We start from the raw sequence: 16,993 nt of genomic DNA, 5'->3' as shown, positions 1-16,993 counted from the left end.
TCTTTGAACATATTTATAATGGTTACTTTGAGGTCTTTGTTAAATTAGACACTGTGACGTTCTCAGTAGAAGTTTCTGGGCCTTATTTTTATTAGGTGTCTGGGTAATGCTTTCTTGTTTCTTTGCATGTCTCCTAATTTTTGTTGGAAACTGGACGTATTAGATAATATATTATAGTAACTCTGGGTACTGGTCCCCCCCACCCCGACTAGGCTTGTTATTATTATTGACTTGTTTGCTTGTATATTGACTGGTTGGATAATTTTAGTAAAGTCTGCTCCCCTGCCCTTGCAGTGTGAAACCTCTAATGATCTCTCTCAGGAATACAGTGCTGGGTGTACCCACAGTCACCCTGAGGTGACAGTGGTGTGGGCTGGCCTCTCTCTGCTTGACCACACCCAGCTGTCAAGCTCCACTTATTGCTGACTGCTTTACTGTTTTCAACAATACCTAAGAGCATAAATTGCTATATAAGAATAATTAAGTGAATTCAGATTCCTTCAAAGGAATAGTTCTTGAGGTCAGTGTTTAAAGTTTGTTCTGACACCAGGAGGGCTCTTCTCAGCTGTCTCTTACCCGTTTATGTCTAGCAAACTGGTCGTCCCACAGTTTAGCCTATATTGCCAATGAATCTACCAATCTCCTTTACCAGCTGCCTCTCACCACTGTTTTGGGTGTGCCCTAGGGCTTGAACTTCACACCCTGTTGCACATGAAGCAGGGGGTGGGCAGTAACCCCATGTCTCTCTCAATATGGAACCCCCACCCCACAAACTAGGGCAAGGGCATTTGGGTCCCCAGTATTCTTGGTGATACCATTCCCAGTGTAGACAGAGTCCATCCCAGCATGGGGGCTGAGTGGGAGAAGGGAGCCCCACTTCTCAACTGCACTTGCCTGGGACTCAGCCTCAGCAACAGGTACCTGGAGTCAGGATAAAAAATGCTGATGCCCTATCTCTCCCAGGAAAATAGCTTCCTGACGGGCCTAGCAGAAGAGGGAACCTTGTATTTTTGGCTGTACCTGCCTGGGGTGAGGTTTCCTTCTTGGGGGAGAGAAGGAGCAGGTCTTGGCTCAAATACCTAGACCCTCACTATTACTGAGTTTTCGTAGATTTTCTTGAATAAATATATTTTTCATTTGCTGTGTGTTAGGGCCATTTCCAGAGACTGTAAATGGTTGGGTTTTTAAAAAATAATTTTTAAAAAATTATTTTAAAATAATTTTTTAAAATTAAATTATTAAAAAAATAATTTTTACCAGTTTTGCTGGCAAGCAGTCTATGGAACTTGTGCTGTCAGGCCAGCTCCAATCAAAATTTCTTTTGGTTCTATTTTATCTCCTTTGTTGGGTTATTAGCTATAATTCCTTTTTTGCCTTGTTAGTGGTTGATTTGGAGTTTACAGAATATACTGTCAGCTTACCAAGTTCAGCCCCTCAGACGTGTGTACAGCTTCACATACAGTGTGAGAACCTCATGACAGGACATGTCCTTCTCTCCCCTCTTGCCTTGTTGGCTGTTGTTGTCAGGCATTCTACTTTTACATGTACCGTAAACCCCACAAACGTTGGTATTAACTTAGTTTAAACAGTCAATCATCTTTTTAAGAGACCGAAATAATAAGAAAGAAAATTACTCATTTACTCATATAGTTAGTTTTCAGTGCTCTTCATTTCTTTGTGTAGAGCCAGATTTCCATCTTCTATGATTTTCCTCCTGCCTGGACTTTTTTAAACATTTCTTGCAGTGATGGTCTACTGGCGATGAATTCTTTTACCTTTTGTATGTCCTTGTCTGGCATGTTTGAGTGTTGGCTGGTGGATCCGGTGATGAAGAAATTTCATCACAAGCTTTATTAGCCTTCCTTTAGTCCCTACTTGCTGCCCCCAGAGCACCTCCCCATACAGGTGAGCTTGCCCCTTAGGTAACCTGCCTGTACTGCTTTTGCCCACCCCCACCCCCCGCTTCCCTTCCTTCTGTTCATCCTTCCGTTCATCCTTCCATGTTCCTCTGTTCCGTGCAATTCCTTTCCTTTTTGGCGTGGACAGGGAGAAGAGAAGGAGGAGGCCTGAAACGGCTGTCTTCTGTATTTGTGGGAACAGCTTCTGCCAATCCTGGTGCTGCCTCCTGAACCTGCTGTTGTTTTGCTTCACAGCGATGGAGGGAGGGGTGGGCACTCAGCTCCCCACACAGTGGTGGGTGGAGGAAGGAACACAATCCAAAAGTTCTTGCCAAGCGAGCCTCTGGACTGTGGTATTTGGGTTTCCTTCCACGTCAGGGTACAGCCTCCTTCTGTCTCCTCTCGAGGTTCTTGCAGTTTTTAAATTGGAAGTTCAGAGTCTATGGTCTCCTTTTGTTTCTAGTGTTGGACTTGGGTAGAGAGGATAGACTACCAGTTTCACTGGTTCCCTGTCTTGTCCAACGCTGATAGTTTTTCACATTATCGCAGATTTTCTATTTAGGTAATCTAATCCTGAATAAATATTATAATTTTGTTTCTTTATTTCTAATTATTTCTTTATTTTTCACATATTTTGGGGGGGGTAGCAGAACAATGTGGAATCACATTAATGAATCCTTTTACTGTGCTGGCTTCGTGGGAATGTTTGTAGTGTTTCAGTGTTAAAAGTATGACATTTGCTATTGCTTTCTGATAGATACCTTTATCAAGGTAACTTGATATTTCTAATTTAGTAAGCCTTCATAAAATGAGGCATCAGGGACTTCCCTGTTGGTCCAGCGGTTAAGACTCTGCACTTCCAATGCTGGGGACGTGGGTTTGATCCCTGATGGAGATCTAAGATCCCATGTGCTGCATGGTGCAGCCAGAAAAAAAAAAAAAAAGAGGTGTCAGTGTAGAATTTATTAGATGTCTTTTAGGTATCCGTTAAAGTGATTGCCTATTTTTTTCTCCTAACATTTTTATTGTAGTAAATTACATTAGTATTTTTCTTAACAGTGAACCACTCTTGCAGTGCCAGAACTAACCAGCCATAACACTATAGTATTTTCATACAATGCAATTATTCGGTTTTCTTAAGATTTTTATATCTATATACATATGGAACATTGGTCTGTAGTTTTTTGTGTGGGTTACATGTCTGGCTCAGGGGTGAGAGCAGAAGGTCTCGGACTTGCTGACGTAGCTTCATGAGAGCAATAACTGTGTAGAACAATTCAGCCCACTTTTGTCTCAACCTCCCATATAAACTAGCCTCACAGCCTGCATTTAGATGACAGGAAGACCATTTACTTATTTTCATGAATAAATGTCTACTTTGACTAATTACAGATTTTTTTTTTTTTTTTTTTTTTTTTTTTTTTGCAGTACGTGGGCCTCTCACTGTTGTGGCCTCTCCCATTGCGGAGCACAGGCTCTGGACACACAGGCTCAGTGGCCATGGCTCACGGGCCCAGCCGCTCCACGGCATGTGGGATCTTCCCCGGAACAGGGCAGGAACCCGTGTCCCCTGCATCAGCAGGCGGACTCTCAACCACTGCGCCAGCAGGGAAGCCCCCAGATTTTCTTTTTTAATACCAGTTTGTGGTTAAAAAAAAAAAAAAAAAAAAAGAAAATTCAGGCATACAGAAAGGTCTGCAATGAAATGTAAAAGCTCCACGCCCTAGGAGCAACCAGTGTTTTTTAGTTCCTACTGGATTTATTTAACTCACAGTGTCAGTTGATACTTGCTATGAAAGAGGAAACATTTAGCCCAGTGTAGGTACTTCACACTTCCCTTTCTCCTTTTTCCCCCTTCAGAGTTTTGGTTTGTCATAAGATATCTATATCGTCAGGGCTTATAATCTTTACATTCTGTTCTGTAACTCTTGTTGTTTTATGTACTTGACTTAGTTGATTCCAACAGCTTAAACCTTGCAAAAACAGCACTAATGGTTTTTTAAGTAACTGTTATTCACTGCAGACCACCTAGTGGATTAGACTTGGAGGAGGAACTGAAATAAATCTGCTGCTAACCCCGTGCTGCACACTGAGGGGATTCCCAGGTGTCAAAATCTATGGAGCCTTTAAAAAATCTGCTTTATTCCCTTCTACTGTATACGCATGCACCACTGTTTGGGGGTTTTGTTTTTCTTCTCTTTTTATTTTATTTAATTTTCTTTTTTTTTTTTTTTTTTTTTTTTGCGGTACGCGGGCCTCTCACTGTTGTGGCCTCTCCTGATGTGGAGCACAGGCTCCGGACACACAGGCTCAGTGGCCATGGCTCACGGGCCTAGTGGCTCTGCGACATGTGGGATCTTCCCGGACCAGGGAATGAACCCGTGTCCCCTGCATCGGCAGGTGGACTCTCAACCACTGTGCCACCAGGGAAGCCCCTAATTTTCTTTTTAATTATGTTCCTTTTAAATTTCTCTTAAGTACTTCTTCAAGTAATTTTTTCATATCCGGTATGTGTATGGTAAAATATTTAGAGTATTTACATGTCTAAAAATGTCTTTATTTTGTACTTTTACTCAATTGGCAGTTTGTCTGGGTATAGAATTCTAGGTGCAAAATAATTTTCCTTAGAATTTTGGAGGAGTTGCTTCATTATCTTCTGGTATCTCCTGATTCTAGTAAGAAATCTTATGTAAGTCTGATTCTTATTATTTTAAAGGCATCTTTTCTGAAAGTGTCTAAGATTTTTCTCTTTGTGTTTTGAGTTTTGAAATTTCATGATGCTGGGTCAAGTTGTGGTTGTTTCTTCATTCATCCTCTGTTTCTGTAAAAATGGTTCACTTTGCATATTTAGCTTTAATTGTAATCTAGTGTGCCTCCAGTAGTTTGACTTTACAGTTTTCATATAAGACTTGAAAACAATATGCCTGCACACATTGCTAGAGCTGAAAGTGGAGGCAGGACAGATGATGAGACCGTGGCTGGTGGGGTTGAAGGTAGAGGCAGGGCAGATGATAAGACTGGCTGGTGGACAGGTTCCTGTAGGTTTTAGGAATCATGTCTTTCTTTAAAAAGTTGTCCTCAACTTTGGTAGCATGTTAGAATTGCCTGGAGAGGCTTTAAGAATCCTGGTGCCTGAGTCCTACCCTAAGATGTTCTCGTGTAATTGGTCTGGGGTGCAACCATGGCACGCGGGTTGTAAAAGCTTCCCAAAACATACTGAGGCGCATCCAGGGTTGAGAACCACTCCTTTAAAATCCTCAGGAATGGTGTAGCTTCACCTCCATAGTGAGCTTGGTCTTAAGGGAACCTTGTAGCTCCCGACACAGCTGAAGGTTTGAGATCCCTCTGGAATACCCCTCAGATGAGATCCAGGGGGGTGTTAGGTCAGCTACGAGATCCTGTTCGGACCCAGCGGATGACTTGCCAAAACAAAGGCTCACAGCTACTCAGATCCTTTCCAGGTGGGTGGGTGGGTCAGTAGGGTTGTGGCATAGGATTGAAGCATTCAGCGTAGCTCTCAGGGGAGAGGTGTGAGTGGGAGAGACAGTTCTACTCTTTCTAGATGCCTCTTGTCCTCCAAGACCCCTTCTCATCTTCCCGCTTTCTCTCTGCTCTTTTCTGCTGGTGTTGGGTGGTCGGGGGACTCAGTGGGTCTCACTTGCTGATTCTTGCTGGTGCACCTTGCAAGCTCACGTGGGTCTCGCCTGAGTCCTGATTTACTCAGAGTTCACACTGCCCCCCTCGATGGCACAGCTGGGATCAGAGCTCTCTGGGGCCCGCCCTCAAATAGATTTAAGCATCTCTGAACACTGGTTCTCAAGTAAGATAGTGTGCTTCTCCACGAGGGGCTTAAGTGCATCTCCTTCCACTGAGGGTAGCCAGGGCAGGTGCCCTTCACTTTACTTTTTGCAGCTTCCTGCCAGCATTTTTTTTTTTTTTGGAAGGGGGGCAAGTAGAGGGTGGATGTTGGTGAAAATGAGCTAAGAAATAGTTGGGCTTCAGAGAATGAAGCAGAGACTTCTCTCCCAGAAAGTGCTCCCCTGCCCTGCTTTGCGTTCCTCACAAACAGCAGCCAGTGCACTCTACTTAGGAAAGCAGAAAATTGTATAAAATATTTTAGAAAAAAATTTTAAATCAGAAATAATTTTAAAATCTTGGTCTTTTAAAAGAAGAAAGCTTTTCCCCTGCTATTTTAGAAGGTTCCTGTGGAAAGACCGTGTTCTCTGACATCGCACAGTGACCCCATGCAGAGGTGCCTTGTCGTGGGTGAGGGCAGCACATGGTCCTGCCTTCTGGTGCAGCATCTGAGGTGCCGAGGATGGGCGGCGGGGCAGGTGCTTGAGCGAGGGGGCTCTGGAGCCGCTGCGGGGTTGGGTCCACTGCACCCACCCCGTGCCTCCATTTCCTTCTTTGTGAACAGGCTGTAGCAGTAGGTGTCCATGTGGATGTTGGGAGGGCGTAAGACAAGCTGATGTGTGCCGGGTTCCAGAGGAGGCCACACACGGTGGGCCCTTGAGAGGTCTTAGCAGCTGTTCTGTTATTGTCTTCCTCCTCCTCCTCCTCATCTCATGCATATTTTTAGTATCTTCCCCCAAATTATTTCTTGTTTTCATTATCTTTAGTCTGTTTGAAATAGAAAATTTTTTATAAATCAGTTATTGTGCGACATCCATTTCAACCTGCTTCTGAAATGTGTGTAAACAGATTGTGGTTTTTGAAACTACTATGAGCAACCTTTCAAAATATTCTTTTATTAAGATGTTTCGCATCTTCCATAGTTGAACAAAAGTAATTTAAAGGCATTTTGATGACTTGCAATTGCTTGTCTAATCTCCACTTTAAAAGCAAGTTTTATCATTCATAAAACACTTTTTATAGAGTAGATATAAAACTTGAGCCATATCATATTTGTATGTATTCTATAAATAATAAAAAAGTAAATTGTAACACTGTGAAGAAATGATTCTGCCGTCTCATCGAAGTTGGATAAAGCAAGCGAATTCATGGGAATCCTGTGTTACACATTAATAAAACAGTTAATTTGGATTATGTCAGAAAGGACATATTTTCCTAGAACAATATTTTCTTAAATAGGATATGTTATATCGACTATTGGATAATGTAGATCCAAAGTGTCTATTTTCAGGAGTGTTGGGTATTTAAATTGGGTTAAGATTCATTTACTATTATTTCATATCATAATAGAGCAAAACATTTCTTAATAATGTGGTCACTTGCTAAAATTGAAATAAAACACAATCCCACCCTCTTCTCTCCAAGAGTAAGGAATGTTAATATCGCACCGAGGCGGGAGTTTTCCTGCTGTGGCCATGACAACCGACTCCCCTCACAAAGGGACAGACCTCCCCAAACATCAGGCCCTGGCACAAACATTTGACTTTTCAAGGCAATAATATTAAAGCAAATTCCTTATCTTTGCCAAACACAAGATTCATCGTGAGAAACTTTCAGCTTCCTTAGTAGATGCATTTTCCTTCATTACCCAAATTCTTGGGTTTGATTTTTCCCCTTCTAAAACCCAACACTAATAAAACCACTTTTTAAACACAGCTCCTGTTAATTTCAGTGTGTCTTTTCCTTTTCGTTTTGATTCCATGAGCTCTTTTCTCTGGGCCTGCCTTGCTTTGTGGTGATGATGGAGATTTACCTATAGTTGCTAATCCATCCCCAGGGGTCAGGAGCCAGGCCCCTGTCTCCCCTTGTGTGCCTTTCCTTCTCTTGCTTGTTATACCTGTGGTTCTTTGACATCTGTGACTGTCCTGCTAACTGGTTTGGGTTGGCCAAGCTCTAGGATTAATGCTGGAAATTAAGGTGCTACCTCGTGTGAAAACAGCCAAAGGCACTGCTCTGGGTCACACCCTTTGACACCCTGCATGAAGGCCAGAGGTCCCTACTTCTGGCTGCAGTGTGGTTTGTTCCAGAATGTGGCTGAGTGACAGGAGGGACCTGCCTTCTCTCCCTGTTCCCCTTTCAGCAGAAAACTGGGGAGCACCTGGGGTGAGGCCTGGGGCAGACACTTTGCTGGTGTCCCCTGGGACCAACATCTTTCGGGTGGTCTCAGCTCTGAGTAAGAGGGATTTATTGTTTTAACTCTGCGCACACCTGTTCCGCTTTGTGCGACTCTCCTCTGTGGCACCAAATCTAAGTGTCTCTGTAATACGATTCAGGCACCAGAATTTCCTTTCTAGGGAAGGTGGGAATTGTGCCCCTCGAAGGCCCCTTGGTCCCCTCTTTTGGACTAAGTGCCTCCTCTAACCTGCCCCGCCCTCAGCATGTAGACCGAGCTTGCTGTGTGTTCATTTCTGTGCTCTGTTCCTTATTCGGAAGCCTTATCCTGGCTGCCCTCCCTTGAAAGCTGCGGTGCGCCCCATGCTGCTCACTGCCCGGTTCATCACTCAGAACCCCATTCTCTCACTGTAAACTCACGTCATCTCTCTGGCCCCCTCTGCCGTGGTCTCATCTTCTCTCCATAAGCCTCCCTAGAGCTTCCCACCGTTCATTTGGCATTTAATATAGGCTGTCGGTTACCTCTCCTTCCAACTCAGTTCTAATCTCTGAAGGCAAGGATTCTAAAACATTTCTTAAGATATACTATCCATACAGAAAAGTACACCTATCATCTTTGTACAGCTCAATTAATTTTCACAAACTGAACACACCGTGCAGCCAGCACCTTGATGAAGAGCGACATCACCGGCCCAGAAGCCCCCCTCCCCAAGGGAAACCGCTTCCCTGATTTCCAGGTGCGCAGGTGAATCTGCTGCCTTTGTGCTCCGTGTGCCGTCCCCACATGGTGCCTGCTCCCTGTGCTCGGCGGTGCCAGGGGCACCCACGCCGGGTGCGGCCAGGATTGTCCATCCTCCTTGTGTATTTTCATACGCGTGGTGTATTTTCCATCCCAAGACGGGTTCTTGTGCCGGTCATGTCTTGGTGAAGTAGGGTCTGTACCTCCCGGAAGAGCTGGGGGTCCCAGTATGTGCAGGAACAGTGGACACCGACAGGGCCTGTAACTCATCACTGAAATATGTGTTCAGGTAACTGCCCACGGAGTGTCCAGTCCAGTGAGCTTCTACCAGCTGATCGCACGTGTGTATGTGGCCCCAACTGCTGGGTAACCGTGTCGTGACTTTTATCAACAGAGACTTTATAGAAAGTGTTCCTGCCAGTTCTACTCAAGTCCTTCCATTCAGGGACATTGTAATTTTGTTTTTTTAAAAGTATTCCCCAGGGTTTAGCTTAGTGCTGTACTGGATAAATGTTTGCTGACTTTATTTTCCTCCTCTGAGCACATCCTGCTTTAACACTGGTACTGGATGGACTGTCGTCCCTTATCATTATACTTACTCCATCAGTTTCTTCTAAAGCAGCCTGATTTTTTAGTTGGTGGTGCAGAATGTTCCTAGCTTTCCTACTGTGTGCATCACACTGAATTTTATGAAAGAGAATCCATTGAAAATTGAATTCTAAAAGAGCTTTTCCTTTTCTTTTTTAAACAGTCGGATATTCTAAAAATCAAGCAATAGCACAGAGCTCAGGGTCTTACCTTTGCTTTTTGGATTCGGTAAGTAACTCTTTGTTTTATTTAAAATGTGTGACTATATGTTTTGAATAATTAAGAGGTATTACATTTTAGTGTGGTTCTTGAAAATCATTGTTCTAAGATGTTACAATCAGCCTTTAAGGTTGATAAGTTGTTGCTGTTTAATTGCTGTAGCACCTAATGAGGGAAATGATTTTTGATAAATAGGGTTACATATAAACACAAAATTGCGCAGCAGAGAAACATATAAACAAAGTGAAGATAAGCTAGGAAGGTGTTGACAAATACAATGCTTAAAAGATTAATAGCCTTAAATAGAAGTAATTCATGCAAGTTGGTGAGAAGACACAAAGAAAAATGAGTGGTAGATAAATAGGAAAGGACAGGAGTCGATACTCTCAGAGGTAGACATGCAAACAATGACCTTTAAAAGATGTTACATCGTTTGTGATCAAACACAAATTAAATGAACTGAGATACTACTTTAAAAAATCAAATTAACAAAGTTCTCTACAAATGTAGATACTCAGTGTTTGGAAATGCAATGTGAACTGGTAACATTGACAGCATAAGTTTGCATTTTGTATTAAGAACTTTAAAAACGCTTGTGCCCTTGACCCTGAATTTCACTTCTAGGTATCCTTGAAATTCTGAAAAAGATTTATGTACAAAGAGGCTTTAGTGTTATTTATAATGATGGAAAATTAGTTAATGGAAACAAGTTAATACTGGATAGTAGATTAACAGTGAAGTGAATTGTGGTCAATCTGTATGAGAGAATTACTGTAATGCTCATAAAGAATTTTTAATAACATGACAAATGATTATGATGGGTGAAAAAAGAACACATAGTTGTATGTGTAGTGTATACTCAACTATAGATTTTCTTTTTAGTGACTTTAAGGCACTCTGAGAGCATTTATCTGTATGCAGTCTTCCCTTGGGCTCCTCCAGGTCTGGGGGTGAGGCGCTGCTCCAGGTCTGGGGGTGCAGGGCTCCTCCAGGGTGGGGCTACACTCCTTTTGTCTGACCACTGCCCTTTGGGCTCCTTTTCCTCTATGTTTATATGTTTTGTTTCTTTGATTTTCCATCTTTGTGGTTTTGTTTCTTCTGCTGTGTCCGGGCTCATCCTGGTGCTCGACCTCTGACCTTAACTTGGACCCCGAGCTCCTTGCTTGCATCCTCTCCCCTCTCTGAAGTGCAATGTAAGGCAATCGTTTTCTTCTCATGACAGCTGTGGGGTGTCCCATAAGTTCTGAGCAGAAATTTTAGTTATCGTCGTTGTTTTCCAGTTTCCATGGTGATTTCTCTTCCTCTTTGTGAATTTAGGTCCCAGGGTCTCAGGAGCACAAAACTGGATGAACCCTGACCCTGGGTTCAGGACGCCTCCTCGTCACTGGTCCATGCATCCGTCTTGTTGTTTGCTTCTGTGTCTGTGTCTGTGCCTGCATGTTTATTTTGATAATGCTCGGCACCTGTGAGCCTGCTGTCTGAGGTTAACGTGAGCTCCCGGCTCCGACCTGGTTATGCTGACTTCTGCTCCTGGCAACCGCCACACAGCGCCCTGTCCTCACCCCCTGCTGAACGTTTTGGTATCTATGCAAATCTGAGAAAAATCAATTAAAAATTCTTAGTTGTGCTTAACTTTATAAAAAGAGTACCAGGCTGTATATAATATTTTTGAATTTTTTAAACTTAAATTGTTAAGGTCCATCCATGTCGTTGCACATCATTATAGTTCATTCCGTTGTTTTAAATTGAGGTAAAATTTATATACAGTGAAATGCAAGATTTCAGTGTGAAAACTGTGTGCAAAGTGAGCAATGTGAGGGTTTTGACACTTGTATACACCCCTATAACTAACAGCCCAGTCAGGGCGGAAGATGTTTCCGTCATCCAGAGCTGCTTCCAGACAGCGTGGGTGAAGCCACATGGTGTGAGCACCTGCATTTAGCTTCCATGCCACATCATGGTCCCCTGTGACTGTGAGGGGTGGTGGGTCGCTCTGTGCTTTAACCCGTGGTGTGAAGCTACTGCAGTTAGTTTCTGTGCTACTGCTGGTCGACATTCGAGCAGTTGCCAGTTTGGGTTATTTTATTTTATTTCTAATTAGTTAATTTATTTGGCTGCATCGGGTCTTAGTTGCGGCATGCAGGCTCTCTAGTTGCGGCACACGGGCTTCTCTCTCTAGCTGTGGCGCACGGGCTCCAGAGTACACGGGCTCAGTAGTTGTGGCACGCAGGCTCTAGAGCGCGCAGGCTTGGTTGCCCTGCAGCATGTGGGATCTTAGTTCCCTGACCAGGGATTGGACCCGCTTCCCCTGCATTGGAAGGGGGATTCTTAATCACTAGACCACCAGGGAAGTCCCCTGTTATTTCAATAAAAGTGCCATAAACATCCTGATGTAAGTCTTTCTGTGGGTGTGTGTTTCCCTTTCTCTTGGGAAGATACCAAGGGGCGGAGTTGAGGAATCGCAGGTGAAGGGACCTGCCAGGCGCAGTATGGCCGCTCTGTGTCCCTCCAACTTCTCCCAACATTGATGGGTCAGCCTTGGTTTCAACCGTTCTAGCAGATGTGAAGTGCGTCTCATTTGTTTTCATTTACATTCCCTGATGGCTAGTGATGTTGAGCACCTTCTCATTGGTTTATGGGAAATTCATAAATCCTCTTTTGTGAGATGTCCAAATCTTTGCCTATTTTTTAAAAAATGGGTTGTTTGTCTTATTTGTGAGTTGTGAATGTTTGTTGTGTATTCTGGATACAAGTCCTTTGTCAGATATGTGTTCTGAGTATTTTCTCCCTGTCTGTGGCTTGCCTGTTCATTTTTTAATGCTGTCTTTTTTTTTTTTTTTTTGCGGTACGCGGGCCTCCCACTGCTGTGGCCTCTCCCGCTGCGGAGCACAGGCTCCGGACGCGCAGGCCCAGCGGCCATGGCTCACGGGCCCAGCCGCTCCGCGGCATGCGGGATCCTCCCAGACCGGGGCACGAACCCGCGTCCCCTGCATCGGCAGGTGGACTCTCAACCACTGCGCCACCAGGGAAGCCCTAATGCTGTCTTTTGATGAGCAGAAGTTTTAAGTCTTGTTGAAGTTCAAATTATTGATTTTTCTCTTTTATAGTTACATTTTTTTTCCCTGAGGAGTCTCTGCTTGCCATAAAAAAGTTACTCTCTTGTTTTCTTACTTTTATGTTTAGACCCATTATCCACCTTGTGTTCATTTCTGTGTCTCGTGTGGTAAGAAGCAGGCGTTAATTTTTTCATATGAATATTAAGTTGCACCAATGTTGAAGAGACTTTCTTTTCTCACTTGAATTGCCCCCGTGCTTTGTTGAGAATCAACTGGCCACATCAGTGTAGGTTTATTTCCAGACTTTCTGTTCCATTCTGTTTCTCTATTGTCTGCAGCTCATTCATTCATCTGCTGTACAACACTCCACTGGGCAAACACACTGCGTGTATTCACCCATGCTCCTACTGACGGGCACCCGGGCCGTTTCCACGCTCTTGCCCTTGTGAACAGCTGCTGTGGATGTTCTTGCACGCACCCCCTGTTGTACACATATGAGAGTTCCTCGTGTGTTCACACCCAGAAGTGAGTGTCCAGGACTCGGGATGGGCGGGTTCGACTGTGGGAGAGGAGCTGTGCTGCTGTCCTGTGGCTGGAGACGTCCGTCCGTCCTGGCAGGTCATCGTGGGTCCCGAGCCTCCCCAGCACTGGGTGTCCTCAGGCTCTTAAATCCTGCGCAGCAGGTGGGAGCAGAGTGGAGCCCCTCTGTGCTTTGATTTGTGCCCCCTGATCTCGAGCTGTGGTCAGCCTCACTCCACGTCAGCTGGCCATGTGAGTTTCGTCTTTTTGTGACACGTGTTTACATCTTTTCGCCCATTTTCCTTTTTACAACTTTGAGAAGAGTGGCAGGGATAGTACCAAAAACTCTTGTTTTGAAGGCCAGCATTGCACCCATCAGCCCGGAGCACTTCCGTGTGTGTTTCCTGTAAAGAAGAACGTCTCCGACCCAGAGCAGGAATGTCTCGCCGACAGGTGGCTGATACTAGTGCCCACCTCATTCACGTTTCACTCAAGGGCCCCAGAACCCATGTTGCCTTTACCTGGAAGTCTTTCATCTCCTCCTCTGGAGCATTCCACAACCCCTCCCTGACTTTCTTCCTCTTGATGTTTTCGAAGATTCCCAGGCACTTTTGTAGAATGCCCTTAAAACTGAGTCACGGTGTTGGGCCAAGTGTCTCTGTCCAGAAATCTCAGAAGCGGTGCTGCCTTCCCCTCACTGTCCCCTTGGGTGCCTGTGATTTTGATTTGCCCCAACCCTGACGATGCCCTCTGGTCACTTGACAAAGGAGGCGTTCCGTGTCTGGGGGGCTCCCGTAGAGACTTCTCCTTTGGCCCAGGCTTCCTTGGGCACGGGGTGTGAGGATGGTGGCAGGGTCTGCGGGGGACAGGCCTTGGCCCCTGAGTGTGTACGTGTGGGAAGAAGATGGCTGTGGTCTCCAGTGAAGGCTGGGTGCGAGTGTGCCCGCTGTGTTCTGTCTCGGCACGGGAGTGATGCCAGCGCTGCACGACCACAGATGGCGCATCAAAACGGACCATTTCTGCATGAAGAATGGGTTCATGAGGCCCCTTTGCTGGGGCATCGAGGTTGCATTTTGACTTGTTAGCCACCTGGGATGCAGTCTGGTGCCCGTGTTTGGATTCAGAACATATTTCACCAGGAGTGATAACATCAGGGGAGACCAGCTCCCATGCTGCCCCTGGGACTGGAGTTCATTCATTCAGCAAATCGGTACCTGGATGTGCCAGGTGCAGCAGCGGGTGCAAGGGATACAGCAGCGAGCAGACAGACGGAGACAGCGAAAGCCAGAGCTCAGGTGACATCAGGCCCTGTGCCTCTGCTGCCTCCCTAGCCTCCCCTGAGAGCGGCCGCTTCACCTCCTGCAGCCCACGCCCCCGGGCCCTGCCCTTTCTCTCTCTCATGCACCTGCCTTACCCACCACACCATCCCCTCCGGCTTCTCAGTGATGCTCTCACCCCTCGGTGCAGTGGTGGGTCCTGCCTGCGCCTGGGATTTCCCACCCCCAGCACTTCAGATCTGCACACGGCATTTATCACCTTCAATACTGCGTTCTTTATTATCGTCATTGTCTACCTTCCCTGATAGAATGCCAGCTGCACACAGGAGGGAATAGGCCCTGTTTTATCACTGATGTTTCTGAAGCACCTGGAACTTGGCAAATAGTAGGTATTAATAGATACTTGTTAAATGAATGAGTGGAGTTTGGGTTTGTGTGTTCAATTTAAATGGTTCAGTTAGATTGAATTAGATACTTCTGTATACTTATCTTGGAACCCAGCCATCCTGTTGGCTGTCATTTCCATGGAGAGTGATGTTCTGAGTTTCTGAGTCTGTTTACAGATTGACTTGCAGAGCCCATCACTGTAGTGCAGCCCTTCAGAGAGTGTGCTCTTAGTAGCTGCCCTGCAGGCTGCTGCCTGGGGGCCAATAGTGCCTCTCCAGAGTGTTGGAAGGGCCTCCCGGGGTGACCTCAGTGTCACTCCTAGTCCCAGATGTGTTCAAGGATATTTGTTTTGGAGAGAAAGCAAGTCACACAAAGATCCCGATTATCTCAGAAGGTGTCTGTCAGCAGTGTTTCGGGTGAGCGGGAGGTCGACACCCATCCCCTTGTGGGAAGTTCAAGTCCGCGGAGACAGTCCCTCCAAGCCCAGGAGGCAAAGCACAAAGCTCAGGGACACAGGGATTTGCCCCAGAAGAAACCCATGCAGAGTGGGGCTGGCGCCTCCCACGAGGGCCTGCAGGGCTCTGGCCTATGGCCTTCAGACAGAGGACCCACGCTGTGTGATCTGGGCACCATCATCAGGAAATAAATTCTACTTAGAAGGGGGTGTCTTGGCCTTTCCTAAAAATGTGTTTTGCATTTGCTTCTGTCGTCTTTGATTTCTTTCATCAGCATTTTGTGGTTTTTGGATACAGATCACGTACATATTTTGTTAAGTTTGCACCCACATACTTCATTTTCTTTGGAGCAGTTGTTTGTGGACATAATATCTCTAATTTCTATGTTCATTGTTAGTATATAGATATGTGATTATTTTATATGTTGATCTTGTAGAACTCACTGGTTCTAGGTTTTTAGATTAGATTCCTGAGGATTTCCTAGGTGGACAATCACATTATCTACAAATGGGAGCAGTTTTATTTCTTCTTCTCTCATCTGGAGGCCTTTTATTTGCCTTTCTTGCCTTATTGCTCTGGCTGGAACTTCCATGCACGTGGAGCAGGCATCTTCACTTCCTCCTGACCTGGGAGGAAGCAGTAGCTTTTCATGTTGCGTGTCATCCTCTGTTCCTAACTTGCTGAGAATTTTTATCGTGGACAGGAGTTGGATTTTGTTGCATGCTTTTTCTGTGTCAACTGGAACTTACTGGTTTTTAAAATATGTTTTTTTTACCGAAGCTTTATAAGATTTTTTCCATCTTCTTGGGATTTGGGAATTTTTCTGTGTGTGTCAGGAATCATTTCTGGAATGTGGCGAGCTCTTTCAAAGTACAGACTCAAGGTTTTTTCAAATGAGATGAATTTTTCTATATTGGCTCTTAGTTTCTTCCTCTTAGCTTGTTTTCTTCTTTTGGCTTCTCGTGTTTGAATGTTGGGTCTTACAGTTTGCTCACTTCCCTTTTGATTTCTGTTTCTCTGTAACTTTGAATATTATACTTCGACCTTCCAGTTCACTTACTCAGTTGTGGGCTGTGACCACCCCTTTCATCTTCGCCGTTGCTGATAGAAGTTAGATGTTACGCTTTCCATTCCTCCGTGTTCTAGGACACCTTTGAGAGCTCCTCTTTTTTGTCCTCTCCTCTGGCAGCTCTAGAGAGCTGCCACTTCGCTCTGTGTCCTGGGTCCTCGTAAGCTCATTAATGGTTAATTTTGTTTGTTTATGGCTCTCTGCACCCTTGGAGGCCAGGCCACACCGTCCGGGGGCTGTGGCAGCAGGTGTGCCAGGAGGTGTGGGGTCTCCACTCCTGGGACTGAGCCCTTTTATCCACGGGTGGGTGGCTTCTGCTGGGTCTGGGAGAGACCTGCTTCCGGGTGTCCTGGGTTTCTGACCTGTTCAAAACCCAGTTCTTTCCCAGCCTCAGGGGTGAAGAGAAACTTAATCGTCTGGCTACCCCTTTCCCCAGTCCTCCCGGCAGATCTGCTGACCTTCCTGGTGCGCCTGGGCACCCCAGCCCTCCCCAGGGTGTCTGCGGATCGGTAGGCTCCTGGAGCATGCATTAAGTCTTGGGGCTGCTGGCTGCTCTCCCCTCAAGCTCCTGTGCAGCTGTGGCCTTTTGCTGCTGCCCTCTGGGCTGGCCGATGTGTTCAGTGTTGGAGCGTATCAAGCACGAGGTCTTGGCCCCGTGTTTGCAGCACTGTGGTCACCTCCCCACTCGCTCTCTCAGCAGCACAGCATCTGCTTGCCTGGCTGCAGAAGGTGGCTTAGGCCATGCTGACTCTCAGAGGG

The 16,993-nt window shown here is 45.5% G+C and overlaps 1 protein-coding gene across 3 annotated transcripts in view; it reads left to right on the top strand.

Moving 5' to 3' along the window:
- The window catches only part of B3GNTL1 (UDP-GlcNAc:betaGal beta-1,3-N-acetylglucosaminyltransferase like 1), a 118,215-nt gene that overhangs the window by 10,847 nt on the left and 90,375 nt on the right, over positions 1-16,993 (top strand). For 2 of the 3 annotated variants that reach the window (XM_081220637.1, XM_081220638.1), the window contains one exon: positions 9,416-9,480. In XM_081220637.1, the coding sequence (XP_081076763.1) occupies positions 9,416-9,480 (65 nt within the window). Of the gene's footprint in view, positions 1-9,415; positions 9,481-12,865; positions 14,342-16,993 lie in introns of those variants that run through there. The other variant, XM_081220639.1, reaches the window with a different exon arrangement.

This window comes from Mesoplodon bidens (genome assembly GCF_964165515.1).
Source record: "Mesoplodon bidens genome assembly, chromosome: 19".
Lineage (NCBI taxonomy): Eukaryota > Metazoa > Chordata > Mammalia > Artiodactyla > Ziphiidae > Mesoplodon > Mesoplodon bidens.
This window is presented reverse-complemented; position numbering and strand designations above follow the sequence as displayed.